At 45.8% G+C, this 16,051-nt stretch overlaps 1 protein-coding gene across 1 annotated transcript; it reads right to left on the reverse strand.

Annotated features, from left to right (window-relative positions):
* Positions 1–15,454: 15,454 nt before the first annotated feature.
* Positions 15,455–15,841, reverse strand: LOC137375001 (microtubule-associated protein 6-like). The gene has a single exon (XM_068041627.1). It carries the CDS (start codon positions 15,839–15,841, stop codon positions 15,455–15,457), a length of 387 nt encoding a protein of 128 aa, XP_067897728.1.
* Between the last annotated feature and the right edge of the window lie 210 nt (positions 15,842–16,051).

Below are 16,051 nucleotides of genomic sequence, written 5' to 3' on the forward strand. Positions count from 1 at the left end.
TCCTTTGTTGGGTTTTCCATGTTTGGGTTCTGCTCGTTTGTTGGGTTTTCCATGTTTGGGATCTCGTCCTTTGTTGGGTTTTCCATGTTTGGGCTCTCGTCCTTTGTTGGGTTTTCCATGTTTGGGATCTAGTCCTTTGTTGGATTTTCCATGTTTGGACTGCGGTCCTTTGTTGGTTTTTCCATGTTTGGGTTCTCGTCCTTTGATGGGTTTTCCATGTTAGGGCTCTGGTCCTTTGTTGGGTTTTCCATGTTTGGGCTCTGTTCCTTTGTTGGGTTTTCCATGTTTGGGATCTAGTCCTCTGTTGGGTTTTCCATGTTTGGGCTCTGGTCCTTTGTTGGGTTTTCCATGTTTGGGCTCTGGTCCATTGTTGGGTTTTCCATGTTTTGGATCTAGTCCTTTGTTGGGTTTTCCATGTTTGGGATCTAGTCCTTTGTTGGGTTTTCCATTTTTGAGTTCTGGTCCTTTGTTGAGTTTTCCATGTTTGGGATCTCGTCCTTTGTTGGGTTTTCCATGTTTGAGCTCTGGTCCTTTGTTGGGGTTTCCATGTTTGGGATCTAGTCCTTTGTTGGGTTTTCCATGTTTGGGCTCTGGTCCTTTGTTGGGTTTTCCATGTTTGGGCTCTGGTCCTTTGTTGGGTTTTCCATGTTTGGGCTCTGGTCCATTGTTGGGTTTTCCATGTTTTGGATCTAGTCCTTTGTTGGGTTTTCCATGTTTGGGATCTAGTCCTTTGTTGGGTTTTCCATTTTTGAGTTCTGGTCCTTTGTTGAGTTTTCCATGTTTGGGATCTCGTCCTTTGTTGGGTTTTCCATGTTTGAGCTCTGCTCCTTTGTTGGGTTTTCCATGTTTGGACTCCGGTCCGTTGTTGGATGTTCCATGTTTGGGTTCTGCTCCTTTGTTGGGTTTTCCATGTTTGGGCTCTGCTCCTTTGTTGGGTTTTCCATGTTTGGGTTCTGGTCCTTTGTTGGGTTTTCCATGTTTGGGTTCTGCTCCGCTGTTGGGTTTTCCATGTTTGGGATCCAGTCCTTTGTTGGGGTTTCCATGTTTGGGCTCTGGTCCTTTGTTGGGTTTTCCATGTTTGGGATCTAGTCCTTTGTTGGGGTTTCCATGTTTGGGCTCTGCTCCTTTGTTGGGTTTTCCATGTTTGGGTTCTGGTCCTTTGTTGGGTTTTCCATGTTTGGGTTCTGCTCCTTTGTTGGGTTTTCCATTTTTGGGTTCTGGTCCTTTGTTGGGTTTTCCATGTTTGGGCTCAGCTCCTTTGTTGGGTTTTCCATGTTTGGGATCTAGTCCTTTGTTGGGTTTTCCATGTTTGGGCTCTGTTCCTTTGTTGGGTTTTCCATGTTTGGGATCTAGTCCTTCGTTGGGTTTTCCATGTTTGGACTCCGATCCTTTGTTGGGTTTTCCATGTTTGGGTACTGCTCCTTTGTTGGGTTTTCCATGTTTGGGCTCTGCTCCTTTGTTGGGTTTTCCATGTTTGGGTTCTGGTCCTTTGTTGGGTTTTCCATGTTTGGGTTCTGCTCCTTTGTTGGGTTTTCCATGTTTGGGATCTAGTCCTTTGTTGGGTTTTCCATGTTTGGACTCCGGTCCTTTGTTGGGTTTTCCATGTTTGGGTTCTGCTCGTTTGTTGGGTTTTCCATGTTTGGGATCTCGTCCTTTGTTGGGTTTTCCATGTTTGGGCTCTCGTCCTTTGTTGGGTTTTCCATGTTTGGGATCTAGTCCTTTGTTGGATTTTCCATGTTTGGACTGCGGTCCTTTGTTGGTTTTTCCATGTTTGGGTTCTCGTCCTTTGATGGGTTTTCCATGTTAGGGCTCTGGTCCTTTGTTGGGTTTTCCATGTTTGGGCTCTGTTCCTTTGTTGGGTTTTCCATGTTTGGGATCTAGTCCTCTGTTGGGTTTTCCATGTTTGGGCTCTGGTCCTTTGTTGGGTTTTCCATGTTTGGGCTCTGGTCCATTGTTGGGTTTTCCATGTTTTGGATCTAGTCCTTTGTTGGGTTTTCCATGTTTGGGATCTAGTCCTTTGTTGGGTTTTCCATTTTTGAGTTCTGGTCCTTTGTTGAGTTTTCCATGTTTGGGATCTCGTCCTTTGTTGGGTTTTCCATGTTTGAGCTCTGGTCCTTTGTTGGGGTTTCCATGTTTGGGATCTAGTCCTTTGTTGGGTTTTCCATGTTTGGGCTCTGGTCCTTTGTTGGGTTTTCCATGTTTGGGCTCTGGTCCTTTGTTGGGTTTTCCATGTTTGTGATCTCGTCCTTTGTTGGATTTTCCATGTTTGGGCTCTGGTCCTTTGTTGGGTTTTCCATGTTTGGGCACTGGTCCTTTGTTGGGTTTGCCATGTTTGGGCTCTGGTCCTTTGTTGGCTTTTCCATGTTTGGGCTCTGGTCCTTTGTTGGGTTTTCCATGTTTGGGATCTAGTCCTTTGTTGGGTTTTCCATGTTTGGGCTCTGGTCCTTTGTTGGGTTTTCCATGTTTGGGTTCTGGTCCTTTGTTGGGTTTTCCATGTTTGGGTTATGGTCCTTTGTTGGGTTTTCCATGTTTGGGCTCTGGTCCTTTGTTAGGTTTTCCATGTTTGGGTTCTGCTCCTTTGTTGGGTTTTCCATGTTTGGGCTCTGCTCCTTTGTTGGGTTTTCCATGTTTGGGTTCTGGTCCTTTGTTGGGTTTTCCATGTTTGGGTTCTGCTCCTTTGTTGGGTTTTCCATGTTTGGGATCTAGTCCTTTGTTGGGTTTTCCATGTTTGGGCACTGGTCCTTTGTTGGGTTTGCCATGTTTGGGCTCAGGTCCTTTGTTGGCTTTTCCATGTTTGGGCTCTGGTCCTTTGTTGGGTTTTCCATGTTTGGGATCTAGTCCTTTGTTGGGTTTTCCATGTTTGGGCTCAGGTCCTTTGTTGGGTTTTCCATGTTTGGGTTCTGGTCCTTTGTTGGGTTTTCCATGTTTGGGTTATGGTCCTTTGTTGGGTTTTCCATGTTTGGGCTCTGGTCCTTTGTTGTGTTTTCCATTTTTGGGTTCTGCTCCTTTGTTGGGTTTTCCATGTTTGGTCTCTGCTCCTTTGTTGGGTTTTCCATGTTTGGGTTCTGGTCCTTTGTTGGGTTTTCCATGTTTGGGTTCTGCTCCTTTGTTGGGTTTTCCATGTTTGGGATCTAGTCCTTTGTTGGGTTTTCCATGTTTGGACACCGGTCCTTTGTTGGGTTTTCCATGTTTGGGTTCTGCTCCTTTGTTGGGTTTTCCATGTTTGGGCTCTGCTCCTTTGTTGGGTTTTCCATGTTTGGACTCCGGTCCGTTGTTGGATGTTCCATGTTTGGGTTCTGCTCCTTTGTTGGGTTTTCCATGTTTGGGCTCTGCTCCTTTGTTGGGTTTTCCATGTTTGGGTTCTGGTCCTTTGTTGGGTTTTCCATGTTTGGGTTCTGCTCCGCTGTTGGGTTTTCCATGTTTGGGATCCAGTCCTTTGTTGGGGTTTCCATGTTTGGGCTCTGGTCCTTTGTTGGGTTTTCCATGTTTGGGATCTAGTCCTTTGTTGGGGTTTCCATGTTTGGGCTCTGCTCCTTTGTTGGGTTTTCCATGTTTGGGTTCTGGTCCTTTGTTGGGTTTTCCATGTTTGGGTTCTGCTCCTTTGTTGGGTTTTCCATTTTTGGGTTCTGGTCCTTTGTTGGGTTTTCCATGTTTGGGCTCAGCTCCTTTGTTGGGTTTTCCATGTTTGGGATCTAGTCCTTTGTTGGGTTTTCCATGTTTGGGCTCTGTTCCTTTGTTGGGTTTTCCATGTTTGGGATCTAGTCCTTCGTTGGGTTTTCCATGTTTGGACTCCGATCCTTTGTTGGGTTTTCCATGTTTGGGTACTGCTCCTTTGTTGGGTTTTCCATGTTTGGGCTCTGCTCCTTTGTTGGGTTTTCCATGTTTGGGTTCTGGTCCTTTGTTGGGTTTTCCATGTTTGGGTTCTGCTCCTTTGTTGGGTTTTCCATGTTTGGGATCTAGTCCTTTGTTGGGTTTTCCATGTTTGGACTCCGGTCCTTTGTTGGGTTTTCCATGTTTGGGTTCTGCTCGTTTGTTGGGTTTTCCATGTTTGGGATCTCGTCCTTTGTTGGGTTTTCCATGTTTGGGCTCTCGTCCTTTGTTGGGTTTTCCATGTTTGGGATCTAGTCCTTTGTTGGATTTTCCATGTTTGGACTGCGGTCCTTTGTTGGTTTTTCCATGTTTGGGTTCTCGTCCTTTGATGGGTTTTCCATGTTAGGGCTCTGGTCCTTTGTTGGGTTTTCCATGTTTGGGCTCTGTTCCTTTGTTGGGTTTTCCATGTTTGGGATCTAGTCCTCTGTTGGGTTTTCCATGTTTGGGCTCTGGTCCTTTGTTGGGTTTTCCATGTTTGGGCTCTGGTCCATTGTTGGGTTTTCCATGTTTTGGATCTAGTCCTTTGTTGGGTTTTCCATGTTTGGGATCTAGTCCTTTGTTGGGTTTTCCATTTTTGAGTTCTGGTCCTATGTTGAGTTTTCCATGTTTGGGATCTCGTCCTTTGTTGGGTTTTCCATGTTTGAGCTCTGGTCCTTTGTTGGGGTTTCCATGTTTGGGATCTAGTCCTTTGTTGGGTTTTCCATGTTTGGGCTCTGGTCCTTTGTTGGGTTTTCCATGTTTGGGCTCTGGTCCTTTGTTGGGTTTTCCATGTTTGTGATCTCGTCCTTTGTTGGATTTTCCATGTTTGGGCTCTGGTCCTTTGTTGGGTTTTCCATGTTTGGGCACTGGTCCTTTGTTGGGTTTGCCATGTTTGGGCTCTGGTCCTTTGTTGGCTTTTCCATGTTTGGGCTCTGGTCCTTTGTTGGGTTTTCCATGTTTGGGATCTAGTCCTTTGTTGGGTTTTCCATGTTTGAGCTGGTCCTTTGTTGGGTTTTCCATGTTTGGGTTCTGGTCCTTTGTTGGGTTTTCCATGTTTGGGTTATGGTCCTTTGTTGGGTTTTCCATGTTTGGGCTCTGGTCCTTTGTTAGGTTTTCCATGTTTGGGTTCTGCTCCTTTGTTGGGTTTTCCATGTTTGGGCTCTGCTCCTTTGTTGGGTTTTCCATGTTTGGGTTCTGGTCCTTTGTTGGGTTTTCCATGTTTGGGTTCTGCTCCTTTGTTGGGTTTTCCATGTTTGGGATCTAGTCCTTTGTTGGGTTTTCCATGTTTGGGCACTGGTCCTTTGTTGGCTTTGCCATGTTTGGGCTCTGGTCCTTTGTTGGCTTTTCCATGTTTGGGCTCTGGTCCTTTGTTGGGTTTTCCATGTTTGGGATCTAGTCCTTTGTTGGGTTTTCCATGTTTGAGCTGGTCCTTTGTTGGGTTTTCCATGTTTGGGTTCTGGTCCTTTGTTGGGTTTTCCATGTTTGGGTTATGGTCCTTTGTTGGGTTTTCCATGTTTGGGCTCTGGTCCTTTGTTGTGTTTTCCATTTTTGGGTTCTGCTCCTTTGTTGGGTTTTCCATGTTTGGGCTCTGCTCCTTTGTTGGGTTTTCCATGTTTGGGTTCTGGTCCTTTGTTGGGTTTTCCATGTTTGGGATCTAGTCCTTTGTTGGGTTTTCCATTTTTGAGTTCTGGTCCTTTGTTGAGTTTTCCATGTTTGGGATCTCGTCCTTTGTTGGGTTTTCCATGTTTGAGCTCTGGTCCTTTGTTGGGGTTTCCATGTTTGGGATCTAGTCCTTTGTTGGGTTTTCCATGTTTGGGCTCTGGTCCTTTGTTGGGTTTTCCATGTTTGGGCTCTGGTCCTTTGTTGGGTTTTCCATATTTGTGATCTCGTCCTTTGTTGGATTTTCCATGTTTGGGCTCTGGTCCTTTGTTGGGTTTTCCATGTTTGGGCACTGGTCCTTTGTTGGGTTTGCCATGTTTGGGCTCTGGTCCTTTGTTGGCTTTTCCATGTTTGGGCTCTGGTCCTTTGTTGGGTTTTCCATGTTTGGGATCTAGTCCTTTGTTGGGTTTTCCATGTTTGAGCTGGTCCATTGTTGGGTTTTCCATGTTTGGGTTCTGGTCCTTTGTTGGGTTTTCCATGTTTGGGTTATGGTCCTTTGTTGGGTTTTCCATGTTTGGGCTCTGGTCCTTTGTTAGGTTTTCCATGTTTGGGTTCTGCTCCTTTGTTGGGTTTTCCATGTTTGGGCTCTGCTCCTTTGTTGGGTTTTCCATGTTTGGGTTCTGGTCCTTTGTTGGGTTTTCCATGTTTGGGTTCTGCTCCTTTGTTGGGTTTTCCATGTTTGGGATCTAGTCCTTTGTTGGGTTTTCCATGTTTGGGCACTGGTCCTTTGTTGGGTTTGCCGTGTTTGGGCTCTGGTCCTTTGTTGGCTTTTCCATGTTTGGGCTCTGGTCCTTTGTTGGGATTTCCATGTTTGGGATCTAGTCCTTTGTTGGGTTTTCCATGTTTGAGCTGGTCCTTTGTTGGGTTTTCCATGTTTGGGCTCTGGTCCTTTGTTGGGTTTTCCATGTTTGTGATCTCGTCCTTTGTTGGATTTTCCATGTTTGGGCTCTGGTCCTTTGTTGGGTTTTCCATGTTTGGGCACTTGTCCTTTGTTGGGTTTGCCATGTTTGGGCTCTGGTCCTTTGTTGGCTTTTCCATGTTTGGGCTCTGGTCCTTTGTTGGGTTTTCCATGTTTGGGATCTAGTCCTTTGTTGGGTTTTCCATGTTTGAGCTGGTCCTTTGTTGGGTTTTCCATGTTTGGGTTCTGGTCCTTTGTTGGGTTTTCCATGTTTGGGTTATGGTCCTTTGTTGGGTTTTCCATGTTTGGGCTCTGGTCCTTTGTTAGGTTTTCCATGTTTGGGTTCTGCTCCTTTGTTGGGTTTTCCATGTTTGGGCTCTGCTCCTTTGTTGGGTTTTCCATGTTTGGGTTCTGGTCCTTTGTTGGGTTTTCCATGTTTGGGTTCTGCTCCTTTGTTGGGTTTTCCATGTTTGGGATCTAGTCCTTTGTTGGGTTTTCCATGTTTGGGATCTAGTCCTTTGTTGGGTTTTCCATGTTTGAGCTGGTCCTTTGTTGGGTTTTCCATGTTTGGGTTCTGGTCCTTTGTTGGGTTTTCCATGTTTGGGTTATGGTCCTTTGTTGGGTTTTCCATGTTTGGGCTCTGGTCCTTTGTTGTGTTTTCCATTTTTGGGTTCTGCTCCTTTGTTGGGTTTTCCATGTTTGGGCTCTGCTCCTTTGATGGGTTTTCCATGTTTGGGTTCTGGTCCTTTGTTGGGTTTTCCATGTTTGGGTTCTGCTCCTTTGTTGGGTTTTCCATGTTTGGGATCTAGTCCTTTGTTGGGTTTTCCATGTTTGGACTCCGGTCCTTTGTTGGGTTTTCCATGTTTGGGTTCTGCTCCTTTGTTGGGTTTTCCATGTTTGGGATCTCGTCCTTTGTTGGGTTTTCCATGTTTGGGCTCTGGTCCTTTGTTGGGTTTTCCATGTTTGGGATCTAGTCCTTTGTTCGATTCTCCATGTTTGAACTCCGGTCCTTTGTTGGGTTTTCCATGTTTGGGTTCTCGTCCTTTGATGGGATTTCCATGTTTGGGCTCTGCTCCTTTGTTGGGTTTTCCATGTTTGGACTCCGGTCCGTTGTTGGATGTTCCATGTTTGGGTTCTGCTCCTTTGTTGGGTTTTCCATGTTTGGGCTCTGCTCCTTTGTTGGGTTTTCCATGTTTGGGTTCTGGTCCTTTGTTGGGTTTTCCATGTTTGGGTTCTGCTCCGCTGTTGGGTTTTCCATGTTTGGGATCCAGTCCTTTGTTGGGGTTTCCATGTTTGGGCTCTGGTCCTTTGTTGGGTTTTCCATGTTTGGGATCTAGTCCTTTGTTGGGGTTTCCATGTTTGGGCTCTGCTCCTTTGTTGGGTTTTCCATGTTTGGGTTCTGGTCCTTTGTTGGGTTTTCCATGTTTGGGCTCAGCTCCTTTGTTGGGTTTTCCATGTTTGGGATCTAGTCCTTTGTTGGGTTTTCCATGTTTGGGCTCTGTTCCTTTGTTGGGTTTTCCATGTTTGGGATCTAGTCCTTCGTTGGGTTTTCCATGTTTGGACTCCGATCCTTTGTTGGGTTTTCCATGTTTGGGTACTGCTCCTTTGTTGGGTTTTCCATGTTTGGGCTCTGCTCCTTTGTTGGGTTTTCCATGTTTGGGTTCTGGTCCTTTGTTGGGTTTTCCATGTTTGGGTTCTGCTCCTTTGTTGGGTTTTCCATGTTTGGGATCTAGTCCTTTGTTGGGTTTTCCATGTTTGGGCTCCGGTCCTTTGTTGGGTTTTCCATGTTTGGGTTCTGCTCGTTTGTTGGGTTTTCCATGTTTGGGATCTCGTCCTTTGTTGGGTTTTCCATGTTTGGGCTCTCGTCCTTTGTTGGGTTTTCCATGTTTGGGATCTAGTCCTTTGTTGGATTTTCCATGTTTGGACTGCGGTCCTTTGTTGCTTTTTCCATGTTTGGGTTCTCGTCCTTTGATGGGTTTTCCATGTTAGGGCTCTGCTCCTTTGTTGGGTTTTCCATGTTTGGACTCCGGTCCTTTGTTGGATGTTCCATGTTTGGGTTCTGCTCCTTTGTTGGGTTTTCCATGTTTGGGCTCTGCTCCTTTGTTGGGTTTTCCATGTTTGGGTTCTGGTCCTTTGTTGGGTTTTCCATGTTTGGGTTCTGCTCCTTTGTTGGCTTTTCCATGTTTGGGATCCAGTCCTTTGTTGGGGTTTCCATGTTTGGGCTCTGGTCCATTGTTGGGTTTTCCATGTTTGGGTTCTGGTCCTTTATTGGGTTTTCCATGTTTGGGTTCTGCTCCTTTGTTGGGTTTTCCATGTTTGGGTTCTGGTCCTTTGTTGGGTTTTCCATGTTTGGGCTCAGCTCCTTTGTTGGGTTTGCGATGTTTGGGTTCTCTTCCTTTGTTGGGTTTTCCATGGTTGGGCTCGGTTCCTTTGATGGGTTTTCCATGTTAGGGCTCTGCTCCTTTGTTGGGTTTTCCATGTTTGGACTCCGGTCCTTTGTTGGATGTTCCATGTTTGGGTTCTGCTCCTTTGTTGGGTTTTCCATGTTTGGGCTCTGCTCCTTTGTTGGGTTTTCCATGTTTGGGTTCTGGTCCTTTGTTGGGTTTTCCATGTTTGGGTTCTGCTCCTTTGTTGGCTTTTCCATGTTTGGGATCCAGTCCTTTGTTGGGGTTTCCATGTTTGGGCTCTGGTCCATTGTTGGGTTTTCCATGTTTGGGTTCTGGTCCTTTATTGGGTTTTCCATGTTTGGGTTCTGCTCCTTTGTTGGGTTTTCCATGTTTGGGTTCTGGTCCTTTGTTGGGTTTTCCATGTTTGGGCTCAGCTCCTTTGTTGGGTTTGCGATGTTTGGGTTCTCTTCCTTTGTTGGGTTTTCCATGGTTGGGCTCGGTTCCTTTGTTGGGTTTTCCATGTTTGGGATCTAGTCCTTCGTTGGGTTTTCCATGTTTGGACTCCGGTCCTTTGTTGGATGTTCCATGTTTGGGTTCTGCTCCTTTGTTGGGTTTTCCATGTTTGGGTTCTGGTCCTTTGTTGGGTTTTCCATGTTTGGGCTCAGCTCCTTTGTTGGGTTTGCGATGTTTGGGTTCTCTTCCTTTGTTGGGTTTTCCATGGTTGGGCTCGGTTCCTTTGATGGGTTTTCCATGTTAGGGCTCTGCTCCTTTGTTGGGTTTTCCATGTTTGGACTCCGGTCCTTTGTTGGATGTTCCATGTTTGGGTTCTGCTCCTTTGTTGGGTTTTCCATGTTTGGGCTCTGCTCCTTTGTTGGGTTTTCCATGTTTGGGTTCTGGTCCTTTGTTGGGTTTTCCATGTTTGGGTTCTGCTCCTTTGTTGGCTTTTCCATGTTTGGGATCCAGTCCTTTGTTGGGGTTTCCATGTTTGGGCTCTGGTCCATTGTTGGGTTTTCCATGTTTGGGTTCTGGTCCTTTATTGGGTTTTCCATGTTTGGGTTCTGCTCCTTTGTTGGGTTTTCCATGTTTGGGTTCTGGTCCTTTGTTGGGTTTTCCATGTTTGGGCTCAGCTCCTTTGTTGGGTTTGCGATGTTTGGGTTCTCTTCCTTTGTTGGGTTTTCCATGGTTGGGCTCGGTTCCTTTGTTGGGTTTTCCATGTTTGGGATCTAGTCCTTCGTTGGGTTTTCCATGTTTGGACTCCGGTCCTTTGTTGGATGTTCCATGTTTGGGTTCTGCTCCTTTGTTGGGTTTTCCATGTTTGGGCTCTGCTCCTTTGTTGGGTTTTCCATGTTTGGGTTCTGGTCCTTTGTTGGGTTTTCCATGTTTGGGTTCTGCTCCTTTGTTGGCTTTTCCATGTTTGGGATCCAGTCCTTTGTTGGGGTTTCCATGTTTGGGCTCTGGTCCATTGTTGGGTTTTCCATGTTTGGGTTCTGGTCCTTTATTGGGTTTTCCATGTTTGGGTTCTGCTCCTTTGTTGGGTTTTCCATGTTTGGGTTCTGGTCCTTTGTTGGGTTTTCCATGTTTGGGCTCAGCTCCTTTGTTGGGTTTGCGATGTTTGGGTTCTCTTCCTTTGTTGGGTTTTCCATGGTTGGGCTCGGTTCCTTTGTTGGGTTTTCCATGTTTGGGATCTAGTCCTTCGTTGGGTTTTCCATGTTTGGACTCCGGTCCTTTGTTGGGTTTTCCATGTTTGGGTACTGCTCCTTTGTTGGGTTTTCCATGTTTGGGCTCTGCTCTATTATTGGGTTTTCCATGTTTGGGTTCTGGTCCTTTGTTGGGTTTTCCATGTTTGGGTTCTGCTCCTTTGTTGGGTTTTCCATGTTTGGGCTCTGGTCCTTTGTTGGGTTTTCCAATTTTTAGATCTAGTCCTTTGTTGGGTTTTCCATGTTTGGGCTCTGGTCCTTTGTTGGGTTTTCCATGTTTGGGATCTAGTCCTTTGTTGGGTTTTCCATGTTTGGGATCTAGTCCTTTGTTGGGTTTTCCATATTTGAGTTCTGGTCCTTTGTTGTGTTTTCCATGTTTGGGATCTCGTCCTTTGTTGGGTTTTCCATGTTTGGGCTCTGGTCCTTTGTTGGGTTTTCCATGTTTGGGCTCTGTTCCTTTGTTGGGTTTTCCATGTTTGGGATCTAGTCCTCTGTTGGGTTTTCCATGTTTGGGCTCTGGTCCTTTGTTGGGTTTTCCATGTTTGGGCTCTGGTCCTTTGTTGGGTTTTCCATGTTTGGGCTCTGGTACTTTGTTGGGTTTTCCATATTTTGGATCTAGTCCTTTGTTGGGTTTTCCATGTTTGGGCTCTGGTCCTTTGTTGGGTTTTCCATGTTTGGGATCTAGTCCTTTGTTGGGTTTTCCATGTTTGGGATCTAGTCCTTTGTTGGGTTTTCCATGTTTGGGCTCTGGTCCTTTGTTGGGTTTTCCATGTTTGGGATCTAGTCCTTTGTTGGGTTTTCCATGTTTGGGATCTAGTCCTTTGTTGGGTTTTCCATATTTGAGTTCTGGTCCTTTGTTGTGTTTTCCATGTTTGGGATCTCGTCCTTTGTTGGGTTTTCCATGTTTGGGCTCTGGTCCTTTGTTGGGTTTTCCATGTTTGGGCTCTGTTCCTTTGTTGGGTTTTCCATGTTTGGGATCTAGTCCTCTGTTGGGTTTTCCATGTTTGGGCTCTGGTCCTTTGTTGGGTTTTCCATGTTTGGGCTCTGGTCCTTTGTTGGGTTTTCCATGTTTGGGCTCTGGTACATTGTTGGGTTTTCCATGTTTTGGATCTAGTCCTTTGTTGGGTTTTCCATGTTTGGGATCTAGTCCTTTGTTGGGTTTTCCATTTTTGAGTTCTGGTCCTTTGTTGAGTTTTCCATGTTTGGGATCTCGTCCTTTGTTGGGTTTTCCATGTTTGAGCTCTGGTCCTTTGTTGGGGTTTCCATGTTTGGGATCTAGTCCTTTGTTGGGTTTTCCATGTTTGGGCTCTGGTCCTTTGTTGGGTTTTCCATGTTTGGGCTCTGGTCCTTTGTTGGGTTTTCCATGTTTGTGATCTCGTCCTTTGTTGGATTTTCCATGTTTGGGCTCTGGTCCTTTGTTGGGTTTTCCATGATTGGGCACTGGTCCTTTGTTGGGTTTGCCATGTTTGGGCTCTGGTCCTTTGTTGGCTTTTCCATGTTTGGGCTCTGGTCCTTTGTTGGGTTTTCCATGTTTGGGATCTAGTCCTTTGTTGGGTTTTCCATGTTTGAGCTGGTCTTTTGTTGGGTTTTCCATGTTTGGGTACTGCTCCTTTGTTGGGTTTTCCATGTTTGGGCTCTTCTCTATTATTGGGTTTTCCATGTTTGGGTTCTGGTCCTTTGTTTGGTTTTCCATGTTTGGGTTCTGCTCCTTTGTTGGGTTTTCCATGTTTGGGCTCTGGTCCTTTGTTGGGTTTTCCATGTTTGGGATCTAGTCCTTTGTTGGGTTTTCCAATTTTGGGATCTAGTCCTTTGTTGGGTTTTCCATGTTTGGGCTCTGGTCCTTTGTTGGGTTTTCCATGTTTGGGATCTAGTCCTTTGTTGGGTTTTCCATGTTTGGGATCTAGTCCTTTGTTGGGTTTTCCATATTTGAGTTCTGGTCCTTTGTTGTGTTTTCCATGTTTGGGATCTCGTCCTTTGTTGGGTTTTCCATGTTTGGGCTCTGGTCCTTTGTTGGGTTTTCCATGTTTGGGCTCTGTTCCTTTGTTGGGTTTTCCATGTTTGGGATCTAGTCCTCTGTTGGGTTTTCCATGTTTGGGCTCTGGTCCTTTGTTGGGTTTTCCATGTTTGGGCTCTGGTCCTTTGTTGGGTTTTCCATGTTTGGGCTCTGGTACTTTGTTGGGTTTTCCATGTTTTGGATCTAGTCCTTTGTTGGGTTTTCCATGTTTGGGCTCTGGTCCTTTGTTGGGTTTTCCATGTTTGGGATCTAGTCCTTTGTTGGGTTTTCCATGTTTGGGATCTAGTCCTTTGTTGGGTTTTCCATGTTTGGGCTCTGGTCCTTTGTTGGGTTTTCCATGTTTGGGATCTAGTCCTTTGTTGGGTTTTCCATGTTTGGGATCTAGTCCTTTGTTGGGTTTTCCATATTTGAGTTCTGGTCCTTTGTTGTGTTTTCCATGTTTGGGATCTCGTCCTTTGTTGGGTTTTCCATGTTTGGGCTCTGGTCCTTTGTTGGGTTTTCCATGTTTGGGCTCTGTTCCTTTGTTGGGTTTTCCATGTTTGGGATCTAGTCCTCTGTTGGGTTTTCCATGTTTGGGCTCTGGTCCTTTGTTGGGTTTTCCATGTTTGGGCTCTGGTCCTTTGTTGGGTTTTCCATGTTTGGGCTCTGGTACATTGTTGGGTTTTCCATGTTTTGGATCTAGTCCTTTGTTGGGTTTTCCATGTTTGGGATCTAGTCCTTTGTTGGGTTTTCCATTTTTGAGTTCTGGTCCTTTGTTGAGTTTTCCATGTTTGGGATCTCGTCCTTTGTTGGGTTTTCCATGTTTGAGCTCTGGTCCTTTGTTGGGGTTTCCATGTTTGGGATCTAGTCCTTTGTTGGGTTTTCCATGTTTGGGCTCTGGTCCTTTGTTGGGTTTTCCATGTTTGGGCTCTGGTCCTTTGTTGGGTTTTCCATGTTTGTGATCTCGTCCTTTGTTGGATTTTCCATGTTTGGGCTCTGGTCCTTTGTTGGGTTTTCCATGTTTGGGCACTGGTCCTTTGTTGGGTTTGCCATGTTTGGGCTCTGGTCCTTTGTTGGCTTTTCCATGTTTGGGCTCTGGTCCTTTGTTGGGTTTTCCATGTTTGGGATCTAGTCCTTTGTTGGGTTTTCCATGTTTGAGCTGGTCTTTTGTTGGGTTTTCCATGTTTGGGTTCTGGTCCTTTGTTGGGTTTTCCATGTTTGGCTTATGGTCCTTTGTTGGGTTTTCCATGTTTGGGCTCTGGTCCTTTGTTAGGTTTTCCATGTTTGGGTTCTGCTCCTTTGTTGGGTTTTCCATGTTTGGGTTCTGCTCCTTTGTTGGGTTTTCCATGTTTGGGTTCTGGTCCTTTGTTGGGTTTTCCATGTTTGGGTTCTGCTCCTTTGTTGGGTTTTCCATGTTTGGGATCTAGTCCTTTGTTGGGTTTTCCATGTTTGGGCACTGGTCCTTTGTTGGGTTTGCCATGTTTGGGCTCTGGTCCTTTGTTGGCTTTTCCATGTTTGGGCTCTGGTCCTTTGTTGGGTTTTCCATGTTTGGGATCTAGTCCTTTGTTGGGTTTTCCATGTTTGAGCTGGTCCTTTGTTGGGTTTTCCATGTTTGGGTTATGGTCCTTTGTTGGGTTTTCCATGTTTGGGCTCTGGTCCTTTGTTGTGTTTTCCATTTTTGGGTTCTGCTCCTTTGTTGGGTTTTCCATGTTTGGGCTCTGCTCCTTTGTTGGGTTTTCCATGTTTGGGTTCTGGTCCTTTGTTGGGTTTTCCATGTTTGGGTTCTGCTCCTTTGTTGGGTTTTCCATGTTTGGGATCTAGTGCTTTGTTGGGTTTTCCATGTTTGGACTCCGGTCCTTTGTTGGGTTTTCCATGTTTGGGTTCTGCTCGTTTGTTGGGTTTTCCATGTTTGGGATCTCGTCCTTTGTTGGTTTTCCATGTTTGGGCTCTGGTCCTTTGTTGGGTTTTCCATGTTTGGGATCTAGTCCTTTGTTGGGTTTTCCATGTTTGGGTTCTGCTCCTTTGTTGGGTTTTCCATGTTTGGGATCTAGTTCTTTGTTGGGTTTTCCATGTTTGGACTCCGGTCCTTTGTTGGGTTTTCCATGTTTGGGTTCTGCTCGTTTGTTGGGTTTTCCATGTTTGGGATCTCGTCCTTTGTTGGGTTTTCCATGTTTGGGCTCTGGTCCTTTGTTGGATTTTCCATGTTTGAACTCCGGTCCTTTGTTGGGTTTTCCATGTTTGGGTTCTCGTCCTTTGATGGGTTTTCCATGTTTGGGCTCTGCTCCTTTGTTGGGTTTTCCATGTTTGGACTCCGGTCCGTTGTTGGGTTTTCCATGTTTGGGTTCTGCTCGTTTGTTGGGTTTTCCATGTTTGGGATCTCGTCCTTTGTTGGGTTTTCCCTGTTTGGGCTCCGGTCCTTTGTTGGATTTTCCATGTTTGAACTCCGGTCCTTTGTTGGGTTTTCCATGTTTGGGTTCTCGTCCTTTGATGGGTTTTCCATGTTTGGGCTCTGCTCCTTTGTTGGGTTTTCCATGTTTGGACTCCGGTCCGTTGCTGGATGTTCCATGTTTGGGTTCTGCTCCTTTGTTGGGTTTTCCATGTTTGGGCTCTGCTCCTTTGTTGGGTTTTCCATGTTTGGGTTCTGGTCCTTTGTTGGGTTTTCCATGTTTGGGTTCTGCTCCGCTGTTGGGTTTTCCATGTTTGGGATCCAGTCCTTTGTTGGGGTTTCCATGTTTGGGCTCTGGTCCTTTGTTGGGTTTTCCATGTTTGGGATCTAGTCCTTTGTTGGGGTTTCCATGTTTGGGCTCTGCTCCTTTGTTGGGTTTTCCATGTTTGGGTTCTGGTCCTTTGTTGGGTTTTCCATGTTTGGGTTCTGCTCCTTTGTTGGTTTTTCCATTTTTGGGTTCTGGTCCTTTGTAGGGTTTTCCATGTTTGGGCTCAGCTCCTTTGTTGGGTTTTCCATGTTTGGGATCTAGTCCTTTGTTGGGTTTTCCATGGTTGGGCTCGGTTCCTTTGATGGGTTTTCCATGTTAGGGCTCTGCTCCTTTGATGGGTTTTCCATGTTAGGGCTCTGCTCCTTTGTTGGGTTTTCCATGTTTGGGCTCAGCTCCTTTGTTGGGTTTGCGATGTTTGGGTTCTCTTCCTTTGTTGGGTTTTCCATGGTTGGGCTCGGTTCCTTTGATGGGTTTTCCATGTTAGGGCTCTGCTCCTTTGTTGGGTTTTCCATGTTTGGACTCTGGTCCTTTGTTGGGTTTTCCATGTTTGGGCACTGGTCCTTTGTTGGGTTTGCCATGGTTGGGCTCGGTTCCTTTGTTGGCTTTTCCATGTTTGGGCTCTGGTCCTTTGTTGGGTTTTCCATGTTTGGGATCTAGTCCTTTGTTGGGTTTTCCATGTTTGAGCTGGTCTTTTGTTGGGTTTTCCATGTTTGGGTTCTGGTCCTTTGTTGGGTTTTCCATGTTTGGCTTATGGTCCTTTGTTGGGTTTTCCATGTTTGGGCTCTGGTCCTTTGTTAGGTTTTCCAAGTTTGGGTTCTGCTCCTTTGTTGGGTTTTCCATGTTTGGGTTCTGCT

Source organism: Heterodontus francisci, chromosome 11 (genome assembly GCF_036365525.1).
Source record: "Heterodontus francisci isolate sHetFra1 chromosome 11, sHetFra1.hap1, whole genome shotgun sequence".
Taxonomy (NCBI): Eukaryota; Metazoa; Chordata; class Chondrichthyes; order Heterodontiformes; family Heterodontidae; genus Heterodontus; species Heterodontus francisci.

Coding starts and splice junctions, on each gene's coding strand:
- LOC137375001 (XM_068041627.1), bottom strand. CDS start 15,841: ATGGAAAACCCAACAAAGGACCAGAGCCCAAACATGGAAAAGCCAACA.